Raw genomic sequence first — 22,706 nt, 5'->3', positions numbered from 1 at the left:
TACCATCGAGAATGTGAAGGCCAAGATCCAGGACAAGGAGGGAATTCCTCCAGATCAGCAGCGTTTGATCTTTGCCGGAAAGCAGCTGGAGGACGGACGCACTCTGTCCGACTACAACATCCAGAAGGAGTCCACTTTGCATTTGGTCCTGCGTCTGCGTGGTGGCGCTCTCTAGATTTTCTCAGCACTATTGTAATCTCATAAAATTGATCTTGCCAAGGCATAAGACAAGTATTCATTATAAATTTTAGTTAATTGGCTTCAATGATAAGCAACAAGTCTAATCACAGCAAATATTGGCATTACAAAAATAAATTTTCAATTTGTGTGTTCAAAAATAATTTGTTTTGCTAGTTTTCTTGGCTTTGGGATGGTTTTATTTCAGATACATCGGGCAAATACTGATAATCAATTTAATTAGCAAATACAGTAGTAGTTTCAAAAGCTCTTTAGCTCTTGAGCTATTTTACGGTCCCCTTTTTTTTATTAAAGGTACAATTGTTTTGTATTCAGTGAACTGGAAACTGGAACATAATTCTAATTTAATAAATTCCTTAAATATTTGTTTCTAAATATTTATTGTTTTTTAAAACAGAAAAAAAAGTAAATTCAAATTTTGTTAAAATATATAAATAAGCAGATGATTCCCATCTTTTAAATATTAAATTTGTGGATTTAATTTGTAAACTAGGTACATAACCAATCATAAGGTACATAAGTTAGTATATTTGTGGAGCCTGCTGGCATATTTGAACGGTGGAGCCGGCCACACCGAAAAAGTCAGCTGAAAACCCGAGAAACAACAGGTTCGCAGTTAGATTTTGAGAGCAGGCAATCAAAAATGAGCAAGGAAATCCCATTGGCCACCATCAAGCAGCACAACCAGGCCACGGATCTGTGGGTGGTCATCAACAACAAGGTGTACGATGTGACCAAGTTCCGGCTCGAGGCAAGTCGCTGAAGATTCAGTTTTGGGGATTCATGGGCTATAACATCCAATCCAATCCATATCCATTGCAATTTCAGCATCCCGGTGGCGAGGAATCCCTAGTGGAGGTGGCAGGTCGCGATGCCACCAAAGACTTCAACGATGTGGGCCACAGTTCGGAGGCGAGGTCGGAAAATACGGTTTTTCCCCCTAGTTCCCCTAGTTTTCTAACTTTTGTTCTTGCCTTTTTAGGGAGATGCTGAAGAAGTACTATATTGGTGACCTAGCTGCTGCCGATATCCCCAAGAAAAGTCCCATTAGGTGAGGTCACCAGAAGGCACCCTTTGCATGTAAACCACCAGCAACAAGTCCAATCCATCCCACCCATCCATGACGGCTAAACACCCACAATCTCTAAATAAAGAAAGCCAGGGGATTGCCTTGCTCTGCCATGGACTGATGTCATTATCTCCAGGAAAAACATGTATTCCTGATAAGCCATTTCATCGTTGCCCTGAAATCATTCCACTTTTCTAATGCATGTTGTTTTTTGTTTTTTTTTTTCGATTTTTTCGACCGAAACCGGTTTTTGCATGAGTTTGGGCATTTGGTCATTTTAGGCTGTAATCAATAGTCCATTAAGCATTGAACAATTAGCCAACTGTTATGTAATCCATTAATTGGCTTGAAGCCGCCAAAGTGTTACGCTTGAAGGGTCCTGAATGATTTCCTACATTTCCCCTCCTTTTCTTAACCTTTTCGCAACATTGTGAAATTTGTAATCATAACAGTTAACAGTTTTTGTGCATGAACTATGACGTCATTTTTAAAATAATTTGTATACCCTCTAATATACAATACTTATTTTCATTTTTTTTTTCGAAATCCACAATTAAACTTAGTAGTTATTAATTTTTTCAATTGCAAATACCTAAGTAACAAAAATAATTTCTTATGTAGAAATATAACACATAAACTTACCACTACTGTTGACCAAAGATGAAGAACATTGAAGATATATTTTAGTTGACATTTCCTTTAATCGTTCAATTTTTTTAAATTATTGCTTGTATAATATTTGTAACAAACTGCCTACTTTTTCCCAAGATTTAAGTCGTTCTCAAGCACGAAAGTAAGATTCTACAAAAGCTAATTGGATTTGTAAGTCCTGACTTACCTGTAAATATTAGTTATTAATATAATCAATATTTAATTGGAGCACCTGTAAATATTAGTAAACATAATTAATATATAATTAGAGCACGTAAAAAGCAATGCATGCTGATATTTTACATCTTTTTCGAATGGTTTCTACTTTGATTTGCGTTTTTATTTTGATCTTCTTGGTTTTGTGCATCCGTCCACTATAGTGCCACGCCTACTGGAGCGAGCGATGATCTCGCCGCCGCCCCCAAGCAATGCTGCATCCTAAATTAACCCCTTTTAAAACCTGTAAACCCGCTAATTAACAAAAGTGTCCTTAGTTTGGATGATGGAAAATAGTCCGGATGTCTTTTGTTTTATCCATTTTTATGTTTGATTTTCACCCATATATTGTCTATATATTCCCTGAAATAGCTGCCGCCATATCGCATTGGCTCTGGGCGCCGCCTTCATCGGCATCACGCTGGTCTATGTGATCCGACGTGGAGTCGCCAGAAATTAGTCCACGGCCAGGGGGACCTGAGAAAACCCGCTTCATTCCGTGATTCCAGAGATTTTTTCCAACACAGAAGAACATTTTCCAAACATTTGTTACGAAATAAAATGTACAAACTGCTTTCAAAAAAAATGTTTCTGTTTTTAATTAAGAGATAAGAGGGGTTTTTTAAGAGCATAATTACACTGAAATCATATTCCATTGGATCCACGCAAAATAAGAGCACATCAATGGCCATTCTATTTGTTTAAAAAAAAAAAATTAAATCAAATTAATTACACAAAAAAATAGTAACTAAATACAAAATCAAGCCAAAATGTTTATAACATAGTTTAAACAAAAATAGCACATTGAAGTCGTATATTATTGTATCGCCCGCAAAATAAGAACACACATAAATCGCATTTCTGGTCAGAAAAACTTCAAATTTATTTTTCGTCCTTCCGTCGTCACAAACCTGATTGCTCTGATCCTGCTCCGGCTCCTGCTCCTCCTCCTCCCCCTTTTGGCTCCGCTGGCCAACCGATTTCGTCCCTCGGATAACGCCATCGGCCGGCGTCCCCCGATCTTCGATTATATGTAGGTGTAGGGTGTATATATCTATATATATATATATATATGTATATATATATGCGTGTACCGCGAATCAGTTATCGACTTGTTCTTAAACTTAAATATCGTTGAGGATCAATGCCAAAGCGCACTGCAACTTTCTAAGATTAATGCAACTGCTTCTCCGCCAGCTGCGCTTGTTTCTTGTTTGTTGTTTGTTATTTGTTGTTTGTTATTTGTATTTGTATCTGTTGTTAGTTCTCGTCGTAGAGGGGCGTGGCATCGCCCAGATTCATGGAGTGGGGAGAGGTGTTGGTGCGTGGAGTGCTGCGCACAGAGGCCTTCGATGACATGGCCTGGTTCATGCCCATTCCCCGGTTGTGTCCAGCTCCTCCTCCTCCTCCGCCGCCGCCGCTGTTGTAGTCATTGCCAGGCGTTGATCCATAGCCTCCTCCTCCGGGTCCCATGCCCATTCCCATGCCCATTCCCATGCCCATACCCATGCCCATTCCCATCTGTTGTTGCTGCTGGGGATGGTGATGATGATGCTGCTGCTGCTGCTGCTGGGCATGATGCGACTGCTGCTGCTGCTGCTGCGGTGGCGGCCTTCGTCTTGCCCAGGCATCGTTGGCCAGCTGCCAGTCGAGGTTCTCTTTGGCACGTTGCTGGTGATGTGGCGGTATGTTGCCACCACCACCAACTCCCATGTTATAGGCATTGGAACCGCCGCCACCACCGCCACCTCCTCCCATGTCATAGTATCTGGGCGTGCTGCCCGTGCCGGAACTGCTGCCGTAGTGATGGCGCTGACTGCTCGAGGATTGGCTGCTAGGACTGGGCACATTGTGACCGTAGCGGGGCGTCTGCGAGGCATGCGGCGTGTAGGGCGTCATGAAGGGCGTCTGGCCACTGGGCGTGTACGGCGTATTGATGATGGCCCCAAACGAGGGCGTCGACGAGCTGCCGTAGTGCGAGGCAGCCGCTGCAGCAGCCGCCGACGAGCCGCCGGATGTGGAACTGTAGCCGACAATGGAATGCGTTACGGAGTAGGCGCTGGAGCTGCCACCGCCGCCGCCGGAACTGCTGATGCCGCTCCTGGGCGTTCCACCGCCCACACTGCCCGTGATGCTGTACGGCGCCTGGGAGCCCAGCGACGAGGGTATGGATGACGAGGACGAGGCCAGCGGCGGCGGTCGCATCGAATGCAGCGGCGTGGAATTGGACGCCGAGGAGGAGGCCATGGCCGGCGAGGCGGGCGGCTCCAGCCAGTGCTCCTTGAACCAGCGCAACAGACTGTTGACCGAGTCGAAGATCTGGCCGCGGAAGCGATAGCCCTCGGGCATCACCGTCACATACTCGTGGCGCACCTTCGTCTTGGGCAGATAGGAGAGCAGGAACTTGCCCGGCATGCTCTTCGAGGCCGTGAAGAAGTAGTGTATCTTCTTGGGATCCTTGGTCTTCTCGTCGCGCAGCACGTGCTCCATGAAATCGCGCTCGTTCGCATTATCGGGTGTCGCATTCGGCTTGTAGTACTTGTACTGGATCAGTTCGCGGGCGGCCAGGGCCATGGGCGTGATGTGGCGGGCGATGATCTCGTCCAGGTCCTCGAACTCCTCGGTGCCGATCCACAGACTGCGGCCCAGACTGTAATCGTTCTCCTTGCCCTCCTCGCGCACATCGATGTGCTGGAAGATCTCGTCGGCGACCTTCCACGTGGCCGTCAGATGGTCCTTGGACTTGCTGCTCGGCCGCAGGGCCACCTCGCCCTGGTCGGCGTTCGCCAGCATGGCCACCACCTCCGCGTACGACTTGTTGAAGAAGCTCGGATGGGCGATGACGCGACGGGCGTAGGTCTTGCGCTTGAGCGCCTTCTCCTTGGCGTCGCTGGCCTTGCGGTTGTCCAGCTCCTCGGTAACGAAGTCATAGAAGTTGTCGCGACGCGGCCGCCACTCGTTGTTCACGTCCTTCAGGTCGGCCGTCTTCGAGGAGCAGTCCACCGAGAAGCGATCGATGTCGATCTTGATGATGCGCACATGGATCATCTGGGAGACGCGCACGCGCTCCTCCGGATTGCGCACCTGCTTGTCGGACAGATTCTTGATGTGTATGAAGCCGGGCAGGCCGTTCTCCAGCCGCACCCGCACACCCGAAGCCTGGCCCGGACAGGCATTGGCATCGAAGTGGTTCCACACCTCGGACAGCTCCGGGAAGTCATCCTTGTGGCAGAAGGGACACTGCCAGCTGTCGCTGGACTCGATGCGCACGGGATTCGCATTGTCCAGCTGCTCGCCCTGCGGCCGGCGGTAGGTGAACCCGGTCACCATGGCCGTGACGCACTTGCCCACGTAGAACGAGTCGGGCGTCTCCTTGGTCAGCATGTCGAAGAGCTCCTCGGCACTGGGCTTGGCATACGGCGATCGGTAGTCCTTGTACAGGCAGCTCAACTCGTTCCGGATGTCGTACAGTGTGATGCTCTTGCTGCCGAAACCCTGACGCTCCAGCTCCACGGCAAAGGCGTCCAGATCGAGATCCTTGAGGCGTTCGGGCGACTCCAAAATCTCCTCGAGGGCGCCGGCCGGATTGGTCTCCTCGTCGTCGTACTCCATGGCATCGATGGCCATCTTGCGGGCCCACTCGTACGTCTCCGGGTGCACACGCGATCCGTCCAGCACCTCCACATACGCCTCCGTGCTGTCGCCCAGCGAGGAGGTGTCGATCTTGATGAAGCCGCTGCAGTTGATGAAGACCTTGGGCCCCAGATGGCACACGGTGACCAGCTGGGTGCGGTTCTCCAGCCGCTGGTTGCTCTGCTTGAGCAGTTTGAGCAGGGCCTGTCCCTTGCGCGGACCCAGGCCGCAGGTGTACTGCAGCAGGTTGACGGTGCGCGAGTTCTGCACCATCAGGTTGATGTCCAGGCCCACCTCGCTGGTGCGGTTGATGAACTGCAGGCTGAGCTGCTCCAGCAGCTGTTCGCGCGGCACACGCTCCTGCAGCGGATGGTAGCGCAGGCAGAGTATCTCGTCGTCCGCATCGCACAGCTGCGAGTACTCCACCAGCGGATCCTGCATCTTGCGGGCCAGCGAAACGGCCTGCTTCAGCAGGGCGGGGTACTCCTTGAAGTCCGACTCGCCCTTCTTCGAGTTGGCATAGATCTTGGCCAGCTCGTTGTCGATGATCTCCACCTCGATGGGTGGAAACTGCTCGGACGTCTCCAGTTCCTTGAGTATCTCCTTGATGTCCGTCTGGATGTTCTGGGCGTCGCGCGACTCCGCCCCAATGACCACAATGTGCGGCTTCTTCATCTTGATGAAGTCGCTCAGCTTGCGCAGGTCGGCCAGCTTCTGCGCCTTCTCCTCGACGTTGTGCGAGTTCTTGCGCCTCAGGATGTTCGGCAGGCGCAGGTAGTCGGAGATGTCGCCCTCCACGGTGGTCACCGCACAGAAGGCGGCCACCGACTGGTCGGGGTCGTAGGCCAGGGCCAGCACCCGGATGCCACGCAGCGTGCTCCACTCCTCGTAGCCGTAGTCGGTGGGCAGCTCCGGCTTGTAGGGCGCCACCTTCAGCCACTTGTACAGCTTGCCGGTGCAGGAGCGCAGCACAAACTGTTGCGCCTCCTCGTGCAGCGTGGAGCGCAGCTCCTTGATCAGATCCGGAATGACCCATTTCTGCAGCGCCAATTTCACGCAATCCGCCCGCAGTGCATTCCACTCCAGCACATGCTTGGAGAACTGATCCAGGTGGTAGAGGGCCTTCGACTCCTCCACATAGTCGCCAGGCGGTCCGTTGGCATTCGCATTGCCCTCGAACTCCTCGAGGAACGTGATCTCTAGCAGCTTCTCCTCCTCGGCCATCATCAGCTTGATGAACTGGTCGCCAAAGAGATCGCCCACCGGCTTCTTGGACACGTACTTCATCGAGTACACCGGCGAGTTCTCGTCGATCAGCACCATGCCGTTCTTGGTGGGCCGTATATTGAGTCTGGCCCTGTCGAAGTACACCTCGCGCATGGTCTTGCGCAGCAGGGGCTCCTGGGCCAGCTGGCGGGCCACCACATACTTGGCCGCGTGCAGCACCTCGTCGGTGGTCATGAAGCGCGGCGACAGATACTGCTTGGCCAGCTCCGTGGGCCCCAGGCTCTCCTGGGTGACCTCGTTGCGCTGGTAGTTGTCGCGCAGGTTCTCGGCAAACTGCTCGGGCGTGAGACCAAAATGCTTGGCAAAGCCACAGATGCCCGCCTTGCGGAACACCGCATAGGGACTGCTGTTGGGCGCCTGCTTCAGCTGATCGTCAATCAGCTCCGGATCGTCATCGTCCTCCGGTTCGGGGATCACTATCGCCGCACCCTCTGCCGCATCCTCGCCGTTCTCGGCGGCGGCCGCCTGACGACGAGCCTTGGCCTCCCGGCGCTCCTGGATCACCTTGCGCCGCTGCTCGGCCTGCATGCGCGGCAACTCGTGCGAGTAGTTGAGCAGGAAGTACATGTGCACGTCCTTCAGCTCCTCCATGGACTGCACATCGGCCAGGCGCTCGAAGTCGCTGTCCAGCATCAGACGCACGTCGTCCGGTATGGGTTTGTCCGGGTCGGCGCACAGCGTGTCCAGCTGGAACTGACGCATCTTCTCGAAGAGCACCTTTAGCTTGCGCTTCCGCTCGTTTAGCTGGCACCAGCGCTCGTCGAAGTAGTACACCTTCCACAGGTCGTCGATGTTTAGCTCTGGCTTCACGTACTCCTTGCGATAGAAGGCTATGAAGGGCACCTCCAGCTGCTGGTTGCGTATGAACTCCAGTGTCTGTTTGATCTTGTTCACGGCCGTCGGCGGTTTGCGCAACTTCTCGCGATTCTCGGCCTTCTCCTGCTCGGAAACGGTTTGCTTGCAGAAGGCAAACTTGTAGATCCAATCGGCCTCGAGGTCCAGCTCGTGGGATCCCTCGGGCACCGGGGTCACGGGCACCTGGCGCAGCTGCATGCGCTCCGGGATGTCCGTCTTGCGGATCTCATTGTCCATGTCGGTGAAGTGACCGCGCTTCAGCTCGCTCGGCTCGTAAATGTCGAAGATGGTCTTCTTGGCCACCTTCTTTTTGAGCGCCTTCTTCTTCTTGACGCGCATATCATCGCCGGCGCCCAGCTCCTCGTCATACTCATCGCCCTCGGAGTCATCCTCGTACTCGTCCTCCTCGTACTTGGAGAAGTCGTCGTAGTCAAAGTCTACGCCAAAGATGTCCTGGCCCTCTTGCAGCGATCTGTAGTTTGGATAAAGTAAATGTATCAAGTTTATAAGTTTATAAGCTGTGTATTCAAAGAATGATTATTATCCCCTCGATAACAATTGTTAAAATATATTTAGGTAAGTTTTAATTTTTCCTTCGTGTTTTTTTAAGATTTAGTTGCCCAATCGGTAAAATAAACTTACGCATCTGTGAAGATGGGACGACGCTTCTTTTTCTTCTCGGCTATAGGACGCCCGTTGTCGTCCACTATGAAATCATCCGCATCCGACTCCGAGTCCTCCTCGTCAAAGGCGTCCGCTTCTCTGGGACTGCGCTCGCTGCGGTGCTCAACGCTCTGGAGGATTAATGCAAATGGTTAGGAAATGCGGATTGCATGGTGGTCAGGAGTTACTACCTCGTCGTTTTCGTCGAACAGCTGCTCGGCGATCTGCTCCCGGGCCAGTCCCTCGTCCACGTGCTGCTCCTCGCCATCGCTCTCGTTGTCGTGGATGCGACGCAGGCGCTTGAACCGCTTCTGCAAGGGAAATCGTGATTTATACACTGTGCTTATGGTGGTGATGTATAATTATACGAGATTATGGCTTTTCGAAGTTAAAACACCATAGAAGATTGTCTTTAACCGTTAAGTTAGTTATAGGTAAGATTATTAAGTGATATGTACTGTGGAGATTAATTTAGGATGCTCCCTTAATCATTAACTGGCAATATAGGTTTAAAATATCCATATGCCCTAAAACTTAATAGGAGTTGTCTGACTTCGACCAAACTATTTAAACAAAATTATAATTGGGTCATAGTTTAATATCTACTTAAGCTATCCAAGTCTGCAGATAAAAAGTCAAAATGAAGGCTGGGGGAACAGCTTACCCGTCTCTCGACTTTGACGCCCAAGTTCTCCTCGATCAGATCGTAATCGTCGTCCTCAAGCCGATCGTCCAGATCATCGTCCTCGTGCTTTTTGCGCTTCTTGCCGCTGCCTCCGCCTTCGGTATCGCCTCCACTCCCAGTGTCTGAGTCATCACCACTGCCGTCATCCTCCTCGATGGGATTGTCGTCGATTAGATCCTTAAGCTCCTCGCGCAGGCGCTCCTCGTCGTCTGCGGAAATTTGTATGAGAAGAGTTCAAAATATCAGTAATCGAAATAAATGGTACCATCTAAACCAGAACTCATTTTGGTTTTAAATTTATGACTTATTTAAAATGTCAAAGGCATCGAAATATGGAAATATACTTGGAAAAAAAACCCACCCAACTTCCACTATTCCACCCATTGATTATTCCAGGATAGGCCCATCCAGTATCTCGATCTAGTGCATTTCTTTGGAAAAAGCCGAATGCTGCCAATTCGCCGCACTTGTTCCCCTTGCACACGCACACACACACACACACACACACTGGAACCATTCCATGGCCACGGTAGCACGGTAAAAACACAAGACATAACCTCAAAGTTGTAAACAAAAGGAGTGCAGTTGGCGGTAGGGTTGCCCAGTTATAGAAAACTTTGGCTTTGACATATTTTTTTTTTGGTAGGGCCAAGGGAGCGGGGGACTTTCCCGCCCAGCGATCACTACCACACATTGTTATTGTCCGCGCGCGGCGGCTGTAAAAACTCACCTTCTTCCTCTTCGCTGCTGTCGGAGACCGCGGCTTTCAGCTTCTTCAGCTTTTTGCGCTCGTTCACGTCCAATTCTTCCTCCTCCTGCGGGACGGGAAAAGCGAGGAAAAGCCAAGGAAAATGCAATATAAATATATATATACACACTCGCAACGCACACCGCACATATACATATACACACAGTACGCGCGCCTACAAACAGAAAACGCAACGCAAATATGCGGTGATTTTGGCGTTTTCAGACACCTACCTCCGATTCCTCGGCCTCGGAGTCCAGAAATTCGGCCATCACAATAAATTAAACAATTAAACTATAGCTTAAAAACGAATTTAACTAAAAGTAATGCACAAAAAACGTCGCTTGCAGAGTCACAATAAAAAAAAACCCAAAGATGAAGAAGCAGAAGTGTCAAAGTGGCAGTGTTGGCTAGCGTGCGCAATGGCGGCGTCGAGTTATCGATGACACGTTCGATTGGAGCTAGTCGATAGTTAAGGGGCGAATCTTAGCTGACTGTGGAGCGGATCTTTGCTAAAAGTCGATTATATATTCGATTCACTTAGTGCTAAGTTAGTGCTAAAAGTGGAAGTTAAACCGCGCTTTTTGAACTGCTTCGAAAACGTATGGGGAAATTATAGCACTTTGCAAGTGTTATATTTAAAAGTTGTTTTAAATAGATTTAGACCTTTGCAGGGGGTATAATAATGTCAGTCAGAGGCTTACCGCACTGTGACTTAATCACATAGCTCCCATTAGAACCATCATTAAAATAAATGAAAATTTATACAGCTGATTTTTAATTTTTGTTTCTATATAATAAAGCACTCATGAAAACAATCGGAAAAATATATGAAAACAATTATAACTTAGCCGTTTTTCGATTGATTAGGATATACTTCGATCTATATATATTTTTTTTCATAAATACGGTTTTTATTTTGTTAACGATATCATATAGCTGCCAAAAGAAAAAGCGTACAACTTATCGAAAAATCATCAAACCTTCACTGCTTTACAGGCATAAAAATCGAAAAATTATTGCGTTAAATAAAAATATAACATTGAAAAAACAAAATTGGCTTAAAAATATACAGGTTAAAAAAATTTTAGACGCAGCTTATTTTTATAATTATGAAAATAATTATGAGTTAAAATAATTGAGAAGCCATTCATTTTAAACCTACTTACAATCTAGACGTTATTACTTCTGTTGGGCCATCCAAGTTCCCAACCACCGAAGTTCCCAACCCCCGAAGTTCTCAACCACCCGACCAATCGATGTTTTCATCGATGTTTCGCCACCTCTATCCGAAAGCAACCGAGTATATAGTGGTTAGTGCAAAGCCCATTCGTATTTTTTTTTTCGTTCCATCCTGAAAGTTTAAGTGGACAGCGGGCCGTTATTCTGGTCTGTCACTCAGCTCGACCCGAAATTCTGAAGTGTATTTCTTTGGCCGACAGATTTCCGTCTTCTCTCAAACTCACTCTTCCTTTCGAAGCGGCAAAAAATACGGGTGAAAAAATAGTCAAAAAAATAACTAAGGACAACAACAATTCGGCGGTTCGTTTTTTGCCAGTGTGTGTGCGTGTGTGTGTGCGCGTAGTGTAAGTGTGTGTGGACCGGTGCTCCTGTTTTTGTTGTTGTGTTGCTGTTTCCAAGACACAAAACACGCACACAAACGCAGGGTCGCATGCAAGAGACTCGCACACAATTGCGAATATTAAGTAAAAACATATACACAATATATGTGACAACAAACGCCAGGAAAAAACTAAAAAGCGGAGAAAAACAATTGAGAAATTAAATCAGCAGCAACAGCAGGAGCAGAAGTAGCCGCAACATGGATCTAATCAATAAGTTTAGCAATGCATTCTGGAGCGAGCACATTTGGCTGCCGCCGAACACAACTTGGGCGGATATTGCGCCCGGCTCGCGACAGGATGTGGTGCACGCCAACTATAAGGACCTCATCTGGCCCATTCCATTCGCCGCTGTCGTCATGCTGGTCCGCTACACGCTCGAGCGGTAAGTTTCCCGATTCTCATTCCCACTCCGACTCCCGTTCCCGGCAACTGTATTCCATACGCCTCTGTTTAACCCCATTTCCACTCTCCTTTTACTTCCTCTTTCCCATTGAGAACTCCCGCCCACGTTTGTTGCACCATGTACAGTAAACTTTATTCATAATTCATAATTCCTTTTCCGTTTTTTTTTTTTCGACAAACATAACCTCACGTGGAAACGCCCAACATTCTGCAAGCGTATGTGTGTGTGTGTGTGTGTGAGGCGGCGCACACGCGTGCACAGTTGTTGTTGCTGCTGCAACTCTAAGTTTTCCCTTCCATGCGACGCCGGCTGCAGTTTCCAGTCAGCCGGCTACGAATTTCCCACAAAATATTCAGCCCCCCCGTCCACTCCACTTCCAGTTTACTTCTTGCTAATTGTTTAGTTAAAGGGAAAACATATATATTTGTTTATGGTCTCCATGAGGTGTGTTTGTGTATTCGTATGGATGTATGCACCAGTGAGGAAATGGGAACAAACCGAGCTACGGTGGGGCCAATATTTAAACAATTTGCCAATTTCGCTTACGACCTTTTTTCGGAAATATCACTTACGTACAGTCGCGGTCGAAACAAAAGCTCTAAAAAAAACCTAATGGGAAAATAATATGTTAGGTAAACTTAGATTATTATACAATTGATTTAATTATTAAACTATTTTGAAGCAATTGAACATTTGGAAAACCAAAATAAGGTAGCAATGCATAACATAATATTTGGTAAAATACCTCCTTTAAATCTGTTAGAAAATGCCTAAAATTATGTTTAAAAATAAGCTCAGAAATCTCGCTAAAGTTTGTTTTGTCGGTCCATAAATAGTACACTAAACTTGGTTACTTTTTATGGATTTCGTGGAAATCCAATACTGATATTTATTGTCTTGCCATCTTGATGCGATAAGGTGGGTTTGTTTATTTAAAATTTTGATCGATTCTCGGGAAAAAAACTACTTGCTACTTGATGTTGGTATTATCTCTAACCCTTTCTGGGAAAACCTTTCCACTTTATGCACTTGTTATACAAATATTAGATCAAATTGATGTTTTTTTATAATACTTTTCATATTTATTTGAGCTTTGGCTTGCTTTCAGGATCAATTCTGATTGATTTCTTAGTCTTTATTTTAACAATATCTATTTACTTTAAGGATCAGTTATATTGGGATACACTTGACCGATTAAAAAAAAAATGATATTTTTAACTTTAGGGTTTAGGTTAATTTGTAAATATTGTAAGATGGTTTCAATTTAAAATGTAAACGATCATTTCCAAATAAAAGTCTCGGAAAACAAAATTTAAAAAGCACAGAAATAACTAAAATTTCAGTTGAATTTTAAACCACTGTGGGCCAAGAGCATTTTGGCCGCTTTTCAGGCCAATTAACCTGCGCGTCGTTTGGCATCGAAAAAAAATGTATGTGGCTGTGAGTATGTGAATGTTTGCCGTTCGTGTGTGCGGATTGCGTGCAGTTGCATTTGCATGTAAAAAAGTTGTAATTCTCATATTTTAGCAATGTTTCTGGTGCCCTTAATTTGACATAAATTGCATACACACAGTCCAGCGGAGTGGAGTGGAGTGCAAACTCCAAACATCTGCCATGCAGTCACCAAAAAGAAAAATAATAACAACAAACGAGCAAAACCACAACTTGAATAATTCAGAGCATTATTATAGTTGCCGCGGCCGCAGTTGTAAGTTCAACTTATAGAATTCCGACTGTAACCTCTTGTGTTTTCATTTCATTTTCTGCTCTTTCGGTGGCTTTTTTGCATTTGCGTTTGAAAATGAAACGAAACCAAATCGGTTTCATGGCAGACCACTTTAGTTATTGTATTTCTTCATCTTTGGCTTCTTAAACGAGAATTGATCTTCAAGGCCGAATTGGAATTTTTGGACGCGTCTCTCTATTAACATTCATTTAATGGCAAAACTCGTCGTTGTCGATGTCGATTCGATTGGGGGATTGGGATTGGAGACCCCTCCCAATAGCCCCATCCCATGCCCATAGTGGCCATAATGGAGCCACCTTGGGCATTACCAGCACCACTAGCACCACTCCGATACCAGCACCGCCACTCCACAGCGCTGGCCCGATAAGATTTGTGCCAAGATTTACGTATAAAACCTGATAACAATGCTCAGTGGCTCGATTGTTTTACGCCGAACTCTCGAATGACTGTTCCCATTGAGGGTGTGTGGGTACACCAGGGCGTGGACAGGGGCTATAATTAGGGGGGGTTTTCAGAAGGTGTGTCATTTACTTTTTTTTTTTGTTTTGGAGTTGAAAGCGTCTTTAAGAGTATGTAAAGGTTTCAGCGCGAATTCTTTTAATACTACATAGTCGATTTTAGTATTAATATCTTTCCAACTCTTATTATAATATGATATTAAAACAGATCAAGAAGAGCTTTCTAGAATTGCTCATTCATTGTATTCAGATTAACAATAACTAACCTATGTGTTTGTTTAAAATAAAGATAAGTAACTATCTTATTTTTCTGCGGGGGCTTAGTTCGTGATTCGTCAGCCGTTTTTCTTTTGCAAGCCTGTCCAAAATCACTTGGCCAGCCAGTGAGTCATGGACATGAGAAGTTTTTCCAAATATGTAAGCGTTTTATGGCCCGATTGGCGCTTCCCTTATGGCCAACTATTCTATGCCAGATACAAACACGCTTTGGAATGTTGTGTGCATTGAATTGGGGTTTATGTTTATGCTTATGTTTATGTTGGGGGAAAGAAAGAACAAGAGAGAGAGAGAAAGATAGAGAGAGTTACTAAAACAATTCACACAATTGGGGATAAATGAATAGTCTCTTGAGTTAGATTTTCATTAAAGTTGGCCCAAATAAATTGATCGAGGAATAACTGTTTATCTCTTTTGGTACAATTCAGATAAGATATCCGATTTTTGGTTTTTATTGTCATACCTAAAACGATTGAAAAGCGGAAATGGCGTCCGAAAAACCTAATCAAGTAATGTTTGAAAAGAATTTTTTTTTTAATTTCATGACATTTTTTAAAATTAAAATCTTATGCAAATATTATAATATTATTAAAATCCAATATTTCTAATATATTGAAGATTATCTATTAAAACTTGTCAACCACAAATTAATTGCCTTAAACTTTCTTGTGTTTTTCCACAAATTTACTAGATTAAAGATATAGTTGGTTTTAGCTAGCTGATTACGAATTAGTTCAAGTGGGATTTATGAGTGCTATTTCATTGGGCGCAGCTGTGTGGGGCATGTACTATTTGTCCGCATTTATGCTGAAGCTTTTGTGATACGTAATCGCCAAGAGGCGACCCTCGAGCTCAGCGCTCTAGTGCGATAAAATTTCAGGTTAATTATTTTAATGGCTCACATGCACACAACAATCGCACAGAGCTGCTATATGTGTATTATACAAATGTACATATATACGAATGTACATAATCGCCGGCAAATGGGCAATTGCCGAGTTGCTTCTCCATTTCTACATCTTTTTTCACATACCCCCATAGTTTCTACCTTCTTTATCAGCGCAAGAAACTCCAAATTGGCAATAGAATTTCTATGCACAACAATCCCAAAAACCCAAAAAACCGATCCGTAAACTCGTTTCCAAAAGTTTTCCCCACTTGCAAACGCGGGCGGTCATTCCAATTGCTTATCGTGCCGATTGCCCAATGGTAGTAAAAAAAAAAAAAAAAAAGTAAAAAAGCTATAAAAAACTTAGAAAGAAAAGAATGAAGAAACGCACGTGCTTCACGCACCAGGTGAGAATAAGAATGAGAATGAGAATGGGCATGAGGAGTACTACCTGGTCAGGTGGGTAATCCAATTCCGGGGTAGCGGTTCGCCATAGCCAGTGCAATTCGTTAAATGTCCAATTAGCACCTCTCATTCTTCCCTTTAAAAAAGTTTTGAACAACATTTCAACTGTTTCCCCTTCTATGCCTTGGAAAAAAATATATTACAAGTCTCCTAAAAATACCTTATTTTTTAGATGCTAAAATTTATGCCTTAGATAGAAATATAATATTAGTCTCCTGAAAATCCCTTTCTATACATGTTGAATTGTATTATTATTTCCACAATTTCCCTGATTAAACAAAATTATCAAAGGTATTTTTATGCATAGATAATATTAAGGCCTTAGAAATTTCATTCATACAAATATTTTTGATAAATGCTTTCTGATTTGCACCATTACGAATGTATCCGTCGACGCATAAAAAGATTACAATTTGAGAAGTAATTTTATTTTAGTTTGCTTTCCACTTGTGTTGGGGAACACCCCATTCCTAGAATTACCATATTCTAGTACAAATGATAAGTGTAATTTCAGCCTTTTATTTACTTTTAAAGTATTCAAAACGCAGATTGCTGAAGTTGTTAGTCATCAAACGAATTGAAATAGAGGATGGTATAAAGATTAGAATCATAGGGCGATCAATTAGACGCTGACTAATGGCGCTTATGCTAAATTCCATCTAGCAATCGGCAATGAGTCAGACGGACGACGGCCCCAAAATCGGACCACATATGATGCATATATAGTATGTATATAGTAGCTATAGCCTGTAGCCTATAGCTTGGTGTGGCCACTTACTTGCACTAATCTCACAATTGCCGGCTTTGCCGCCTTGCGTGTTGTATTATCGTGGACAAGCGCGAATAATTCGACAAATATCAGGCGACACATGTACTATATATGTATTATCATATATACTTACGATTCTCATATGGCTTGACCGCTTGTGCGGCGTCCCAAAATTGTAGTTGTTTCGCTGATTGATAAGACCCGAATAATTGGCAGTGCATTGCACTTTGGGCGCGTTATTTGCACATTGCCTAAGTGAAATTTAATATGTACACCATATAATGGTGGGGTTCTTATCGCAAACTGTCATCGAGCTGCAGCTCAATCAAAACACATTCATTATTCGCACGAAACAGAACCAATTTGATAATCGACATCTAGCGTTTTACGAAAAATGCATCATTCAAATTGCTTTTATAAACGATTGGTTCTTGATTTCCAATGAATTGACTAGACATTTGCTTGGGAAATGCATCTTTAAAATGTCTACAGCATTTCTAGCTAGCTCTTTACTAACTTTGAGGTACAGTCGAACTTTCTTAACTCAAATTCCAAACTGTCACATAAAATGTTAGACAAACTACATATTTTTATTGAATTTTTGTTTAAAAAGCATTTATATTTGTAAATTATTCTTGAAATTTTATTTCTGTTAGTTTGGCGAAATAAAAACGAGTAAAGTCATAACTTTTGTTAAAAAACTGTGTACTACGCAGGGATTTATTTAAATAAACACGAGTATGTTGGTTTTAGACTCACAACTTTTTAATATGATTTTAAAGTTTACATCAAAACTTATATATTCCTTAATATTTAGCTATTTTAAATTATTTTAAATATGTTGGCAAATAAAATCCATTTTAAGAAGAGTGAAAAAAGAGGAATTGAAATATATTACATGAATTTTAGGGCACTTTTCGGTTAATTCTCTTAAATGAAATGAGTAACTAATAAATGGTTCGTTCCACGCCGCTATAACTTTATTTGCATAACCATAACTTCAATCCCTGAACTGGGGGAGCAGCCAACGTTGTTGGTTCTTCTGGTTCCCGGCTGAGGCCGGGTCATCATCCTCTTCGTTCAGGATGAGGAACAGCTCCGGGTCCTGGTCCATTTGCAGCTGGCTGCGCAGGAAGTCGAGGAACTCCTCCTCGGAGCCCAGGGATCGGGGTTCCCGCAGCTTGGAGTCCAGATTGTAGTACCTGCCATCGATGCGCCGTAGTGCCAGCCAGTGGCGCATCTGGAAGGGCAGTGAGACGTAGTAGCCGAGGCTCATCTGCACCGGAACATTGAGGATGAACCCAAAGATGGCACTAAGATTGAGGCAGTGTGGATCCCGCCGGCGGTCGAACCACACCGCCTCGCAATTCCTCTGCTGCAGGGCGTACATAATCACGTTGACATCGTAGTTGCCCCAGCCGATCCACGAGCGGTGCGGATTCAGCCAGTTGCGCGGCGTCAGGGTGGTGCAGTAGTCGTCCAGCTCCGACTTGGAGAACATTCCCGGACTCTGGAACAGGTTGTTCAGGGCGTGCAGGCCGCACAAGTGTCTGGTCTGTCGCTCGTGGTAGATTCCCTGCAGCTGCGCGTTGCTGTTCCCGCAATCCCGCAGAGAATTCTCCACGGCTGGTTCCATTTGGCACGGGTGTATGGTGACAGATTCGTGTAGATCTATAGCTCCACAGAAAAAGGGGAGCTCTGGGTTTATATTGTTTATAGTTTATGAGTTGCGAGGACCAGGTATAGGGATGGAACAATAATAGGGGTGGCACCAAACATCGATAGTGTTGCGAAATTTTAGCAGTCGCACGATGTGTGCATATCGATGTTTCAATAACGATACTGGTATTTAAAAAAAAAAATTTCGCGGATTTACAATGCAATATTAGCTAATATATTTAAATTTCTAATCGACACACATGCAAATATTTCTAAGGTCTTAAAAATGAATTTTAAATGGTTTTTGCTACAACTTATATTAAAACTGAAGTATTCTCTTTATGACAAGGCCTATCTATTCCAAAACCATTAACTTAATTAACTAATAAAATAAAGATCTTTAAGGCGTTTCAGTTCATCAAAATGCTTATAATTATAAAACGATTTTGTAGCTTTAATTCAAGGAAATAGCATTTATTTAAATCAAAATTCCCCCACACATTTGGCTTTGTGTTGACCCATATTTAAGCAGTGCGCTATGAATGTTCCATATGAAATGTTATAATTATAATTATGCTTGCCCTTTATCTCTGATAATAAAGCGAACACTGCGTCACTTTAAATGACGCACTCTGTATGTATTTTCGATAAAACTGAGTATTTGAATTTATTTTTACACGCCTAGTTCAGCACGCACTTCTTATTTGAGAAGCCTCCCAAAAAATTGGGTTTATTTCCTACAACACCGGGCATTGTCAACGAATTAGAGGGGCGCTATGAAATAAATCAATATCCCACAGAGAATGCGGGTCAATAAAATCCTTGCCTGTGCGTTAATTGAATTACACACAACTTGAACTTGAACTGAACTTAGATTGAGCATTAATTCAAATTAATTGTTGTAATTTATGTATGGCCAGAGAGAATCTACGACCGAGGTTTCCGCATTTCATCTTTGGCTTTGGCGCCATGTGACTTGCCTACAAATGAGGTGGTTACTTTTAAAACAACTTGCGATTCCAAACGCACCCCTTCCATGGGATCTGCAAATCTTGGGGGCGTGGCAGGCGGCCATTTTCGATTTCATTGGCAAATTAACTTCCTAAAAGAGATATCTGGTGTCTGGTGTCCAGTTTTGGGCGGGCTAATTACCTATGCATGTGGGCGTGCAGGCGTGCGGGCAACCCATCCGAAAACCCCATCCCAAACAGAAACCTAAACCCAAACCCCAGTTGTTGCCATGCTTCACACGTGCCAGACGTTGGGGCGACAACAACAGGTGTGTGTGTGTACAAAATAAATATAAATATAAATAAAATAAAATCATAAACAAAAAATCCAGAAACGTTTCCGCCATGGGTGTACCATGCGTACATGCATAATTAGCGATGTTGTCAAGCCCAATGGAACTTTAATTGGATATGTTGTCAGGTTTCAGGGATAGGAATATTCGATTGCCAAGATTACAATAGTTTCTAGATTTTGTAACCCTCAAAAAACAATTAAAATGGGTGCTACATACTTCCACACTTCCTTTAAACACGTTTCTGATGTAATATTGCCAATTTAATGGCAAACAAGTTAAAGTTTACCATGCACTCAACTTTATTTAGCTATACTTTATCTGCCTATCATAAACTTTAAAGACCTGTGCCAAAACTCTGCTTAATCTAGTCGGAAAAATTTTTTAAAATAGCACTTTCTAAGCGAAATCTCTGTATTACTTGCAGTTTTTGGATATCGCCAATAGGCAAATCACTGGGCATACGTAGTTCTAGACCTAAGAAGGCGGCAAATGTTCCTATTTTGGAGACGGCCTATGCCAAATCGACGCGATTGGACAACAAATGGGTGAGTTCAAATCGAATATATATATATATATATATTTATCTATATAGATGACTGATTATTGGTTTTTTTTGATAGCTGGCTCCGCTGTCCAAGCAGACGGATATGAGCGAGCGCCAAATTGAGCGCTGGTGGCGTTTACGAAGGGCCCAGGACAAGCCCTCGACGCTGGTGAAGTTCTGCGAGAATACCTGGCGCTGTATCTACTACCTGTACAGCTTCATCTTTGGCGTGATCGTGCTGTGGGACAAGCCCTGGTTCTGGGATGTGAAGAGCTGCTGGTACGGCTACCCGCATCAGGTATGGTTTATCTGGGGATTTCCTTTATGAACGCTATTACAGTTTATATCCCTTATTCCTTACAGTCGATCAGCAACGATATCTGGTGGTACTACATGATTTCGATGTCCTTCTACTGGTCCCTCACTGGCACCCAGTTCTTCGATGTGAAACGCAAGGACTTCTGGCAGATGTTCATCCACCACATGGTCACCCTGCTGCTGATGTCGCTCAGCTGGGTGTGCAATCTGCATCGCGTCGGCTCCCTGGTCCTGGTCGTCCACGACTGCGGCGACATCTTCTTGGAGGCCGCCAAGCTTACCAAATATGCCAACTTCCAGAAGCTCTGCGACGCCATCTTTGCCATCTTCACTGTGGTCTGGATTGTGACGCGCCTGGGCTTCTATCCACGCATCATCTACAGGTGAGTGGTGGTAGTGGTACCCCGATACGCTCTTTGTTGTTGACTCAATCCCAATCCAAATACCACAATCCTGTCAACCCTGCAGCTCATCGGTGGAAGCACCGCGCATTCTGCCCATGTTCCCAGCCTACTACATCTTCAACTCATTGCTTCTGATGCTGCTCGTCCTGCACGTCATCTGGACATACATGATTCTCAAGATCGTTGTCGACTCTCTGCAGAAGGGTCTGGTAAGTGTGTCGGCATCTAGCCAGCTATATCAAGCCCCAATCCTGTTAACCGTGTATTAAATTCCTTTTTAAAAGAAAATCCGTTTTAACAATTAACTGAATGATTAATAGTTTTGCTTTGTATATTTATAAAAAGTGTTGTGCGCTAATACTATTTATATGTTACATTTCTTTTATCACAAAAATGTACAAATTTATTTATATATTTTCTTTGCATATCTATTAAAATTGTTATGCTTTATATTACTTTTGTTTTATCAAATATATTTTCTTTGCTTACTTATTAAAATTGTTATGCGCAAATACTTTTTATATTACATATCTCTTAATATAACTTTTCAAACAGACATTTATTTATTTATTTATATAAAGCTAGTTTAAGCTTTAAAACTAAAAGCTAACTAGTAACTAAGAGCACTAGCAACTATGGCCTTCCGCTCATCTATGTTTCAAACAGACATTTATTTCGAATTCTTTATTAAATTTAAAACCTAAATATTTATTATAGTTAAGTAAACCATACTAACCCGTTTTTTAAACCATTTGCAGATGTCCGGTGACATACGTTCCAGTGATAGTGAGGATCTCTCAGACAGTTCGGAGAATGCAGCGCTGGCCAACGGAACGGGGCGCTCCAAGAACAAGTCGAACAGCGGTGCGCCCTCGGCCGGAGGATCTGGAGGAGCAGCAGGTGGTGGTGCCACCCAGCGCAAGTCCAACAATGCCAGCAATCATGCGACCGAGGCGACAACGGCGGCCAAGTAGATTGGAATGCGGGTGACACGGAGCACGGAGTAGCCGGTGGCCACCAGTAGCCACCAGTAGCAGAGGCACATTTCCCGAGGGGCAGGAGCAACAACAACAGTAAACAAACAAAATCAACACACAACATCCCCCCACACGCAACACACACACACACATACAAAAACCAAACCAGTTCAGAACGTTTTTATGTTAATTATTATTTTTTATATATAATTCTTTTTTTTTAAGATAAACAAAAAAGAACAACAAATCGGAAACCAAAAGAAATTTCAATAAATGCGAGAAAATTTATGAGTAACGATCACCTTGAATGTAAATCGTTATTAATTAATAATTATATATATTTATTTATATATATATATGCCTCACTGCTTTTTTGTTGTTGTTTGTCTTGCTTAACCAAAAAAGAAAGAAAAGAAAAAAGAAACAAGAAAATAACGTTAAAAATAACCAATTAAACGTAAAGCTAAAGTTAAGTTATTTTACCAAACGAAATGGAAGATAGCACAGTGGGACTAAACCAAATTTGCTTAGACAAGAATTCAATAAACGAGAAGTAAAAAAAGAAAACAGAATAGTAGTCAAAACTATTGTAAATATTGTACTTGTATGTTTCCCATATTAATAAATTTATGCAAAACAAATTACAAGAACCAAAGCCAAGTGTTTTTCGAAATTTTGAAAAAAAAGCGGGATGGCAAATAAAGGGTTTTATGGAAGAAACCCGGAAAGTATAGCTATCTCCCTTTAGTTCAAGAATTGAACTCTCTCCGTTTAAATATAATTTTAAACTGAAAATAAACGCAACATAAGAAACATCGCTAATTTTTCAGTTCTTTTTTGAGACTTTTTTTAAAACCCAAA

General features: G+C 43.9%; 5 protein-coding genes across 6 annotated transcripts in view; 3 read left to right on the top strand and 2 right to left on the bottom strand.

Annotated features, from left to right (window-relative positions):
* LOC128264921 (polyubiquitin-C) overlaps positions 1-341 on the top strand; it is a 3,004-nt gene extending 2,663 nt beyond the window's left edge. Inside the window, exon 2 of the mRNA XM_053000640.1 lies at positions 1-341. This exon is cut by the window's left edge and continues 2,119 nt beyond it. Within this exon, the coding sequence (XP_052856600.1) occupies positions 1-175 (175 nt within the window). The 3' untranslated portion in view covers positions 176-341.
* A 410-nt stretch (positions 342-751) lies between these two features.
* Positions 752-2,714, top strand: LOC128264927 (cytochrome b5). 2 transcript variants are annotated; one of them, XM_053000649.1, is made up of 4 exons: positions 752-949; positions 1,027-1,115; positions 1,181-1,249; positions 2,299-2,494. In XM_053000649.1, exons 1-4 carry the CDS (start codon positions 842-844, stop codon positions 2,363-2,365), a joined length of 333 nt encoding a protein of 110 aa, XP_052856609.1. In that variant the 5' UTR covers positions 752-841; the 3' UTR covers positions 2,366-2,494. The 2 variants fall into 2 exon arrangements, with proteins under 2 accessions (XP_052856609.1, XP_052856608.1); XM_053000648.1 differs by lacking the exon at positions 2,299-2,494 and adding an exon at positions 2,507-2,714 and having other exon boundaries at positions 755-949.
* Positions 2,715-2,992: 278 nt separating this feature from the next.
* Positions 2,993-10,412, bottom strand: LOC128264946 (transcription elongation factor SPT6). Its single transcript, XM_053000675.1, has 6 exons — positions 10,239-10,412; positions 9,988-10,072; positions 9,237-9,466; positions 8,764-8,883; positions 8,552-8,703; positions 2,993-8,381 (listed from the first exon to the last, which is right to left on the bottom strand). Exons 1-6 carry the CDS (start codon positions 10,275-10,277, stop codon positions 3,395-3,397), a joined length of 5,613 nt encoding a protein of 1,870 aa, XP_052856635.1. The 5' UTR covers positions 10,278-10,412; the 3' UTR covers positions 2,993-3,394.
* Positions 10,413-11,293: 881 nt separating this feature from the next.
* LOC128264957 (ceramide synthase 6) lies at positions 11,294-22,500 on the top strand. Its single transcript, XM_053000695.1, has 6 exons — positions 11,294-12,012; positions 20,027-20,147; positions 20,223-20,444; positions 20,510-20,847; positions 20,933-21,077; positions 21,627-22,500. Exons 1-6 carry the CDS (start codon positions 11,828-11,830, stop codon positions 21,840-21,842), a joined length of 1,227 nt encoding a protein of 408 aa, XP_052856655.1. The 5' UTR covers positions 11,294-11,827; the 3' UTR covers positions 21,843-22,500.
* On the bottom strand, positions 17,381-18,419 carry LOC128264962 (josephin-like protein). Its single transcript, XM_053000703.1, has one exon. The coding sequence runs from the start codon at positions 18,271-18,273 to the stop codon at positions 17,638-17,640; it is 636 nt and encodes a 211-aa protein (XP_052856663.1). The 5' UTR covers positions 18,274-18,419; the 3' UTR covers positions 17,381-17,637.
* Positions 22,501-22,706: the final 206 nt, after the last annotated feature.

Source organism: Drosophila gunungcola, unplaced genomic scaffold (genome assembly GCF_025200985.1).
Source record: "Drosophila gunungcola strain Sukarami unplaced genomic scaffold, Dgunungcola_SK_2 000086F, whole genome shotgun sequence".
In the NCBI taxonomy this organism is placed as follows: Eukaryota; Metazoa; Arthropoda; class Insecta; order Diptera; family Drosophilidae; genus Drosophila; species Drosophila gunungcola.
The sequence above is the reverse complement of the archived record's forward strand: the minus strand, read 5'-3'. Positions and strand labels throughout refer to the sequence as shown.

Coding starts and splice junctions, on each gene's coding strand:
- LOC128264927 (XM_053000648.1), top strand. CDS start 842: ATGAGCAAGGAAATCCCATTGGCCACCATCAAGCAGCACAACCAGGCC. Junction 1,116..1,180: donor GGCCACAGTTCGGAGGCGAG/GTCGGAAAATAC, acceptor TTGCCTTTTTAG/GGAGATGCTGAAGAAGTACT. Junction 1,250..2,506: donor CCCAAGAAAAGTCCCATTAG/GTGAGGTCACCA, acceptor TCCCTGAAATAG/CTGCCGCCATATCGCATTGG.
- LOC128264946 (XM_053000675.1), bottom strand. CDS start 10,277: ATGGCCGAATTTCTGGACTCCGAGGCCGAGGAATCGGAG. Junction 10,073..10,238: donor CCGAGGCCGAGGAATCGGAG/GTAGGTGTCTGA, acceptor CCCGTCCCGCAG/GAGGAGGAAGAATTGGACGT. Junction 8,704..8,763: donor TGTTCGACGAAAACGACGAG/GTAGTAACTCCT, acceptor TTAATCCTCCAG/AGCGTTGAGCACCGCAGCGA.
- LOC128264957 (XM_053000695.1), top strand. CDS start 11,828: ATGGATCTAATCAATAAGTTTAGCAATGCATTCTGGAGCGAGCACATT. Junction 20,445..20,509: donor GGTACGGCTACCCGCATCAG/GTATGGTTTATC, acceptor TATTCCTTACAG/TCGATCAGCAACGATATCTG. Junction 21,078..21,626: donor ACTCTCTGCAGAAGGGTCTG/GTAAGTGTGTCG, acceptor AACCATTTGCAG/ATGTCCGGTGACATACGTTC.
- LOC128264962 (XM_053000703.1), bottom strand. CDS start 18,273: ATGGAACCAGCCGTGGAGAATTCTCTGCGGGATTGCGGGAACAGCAAC.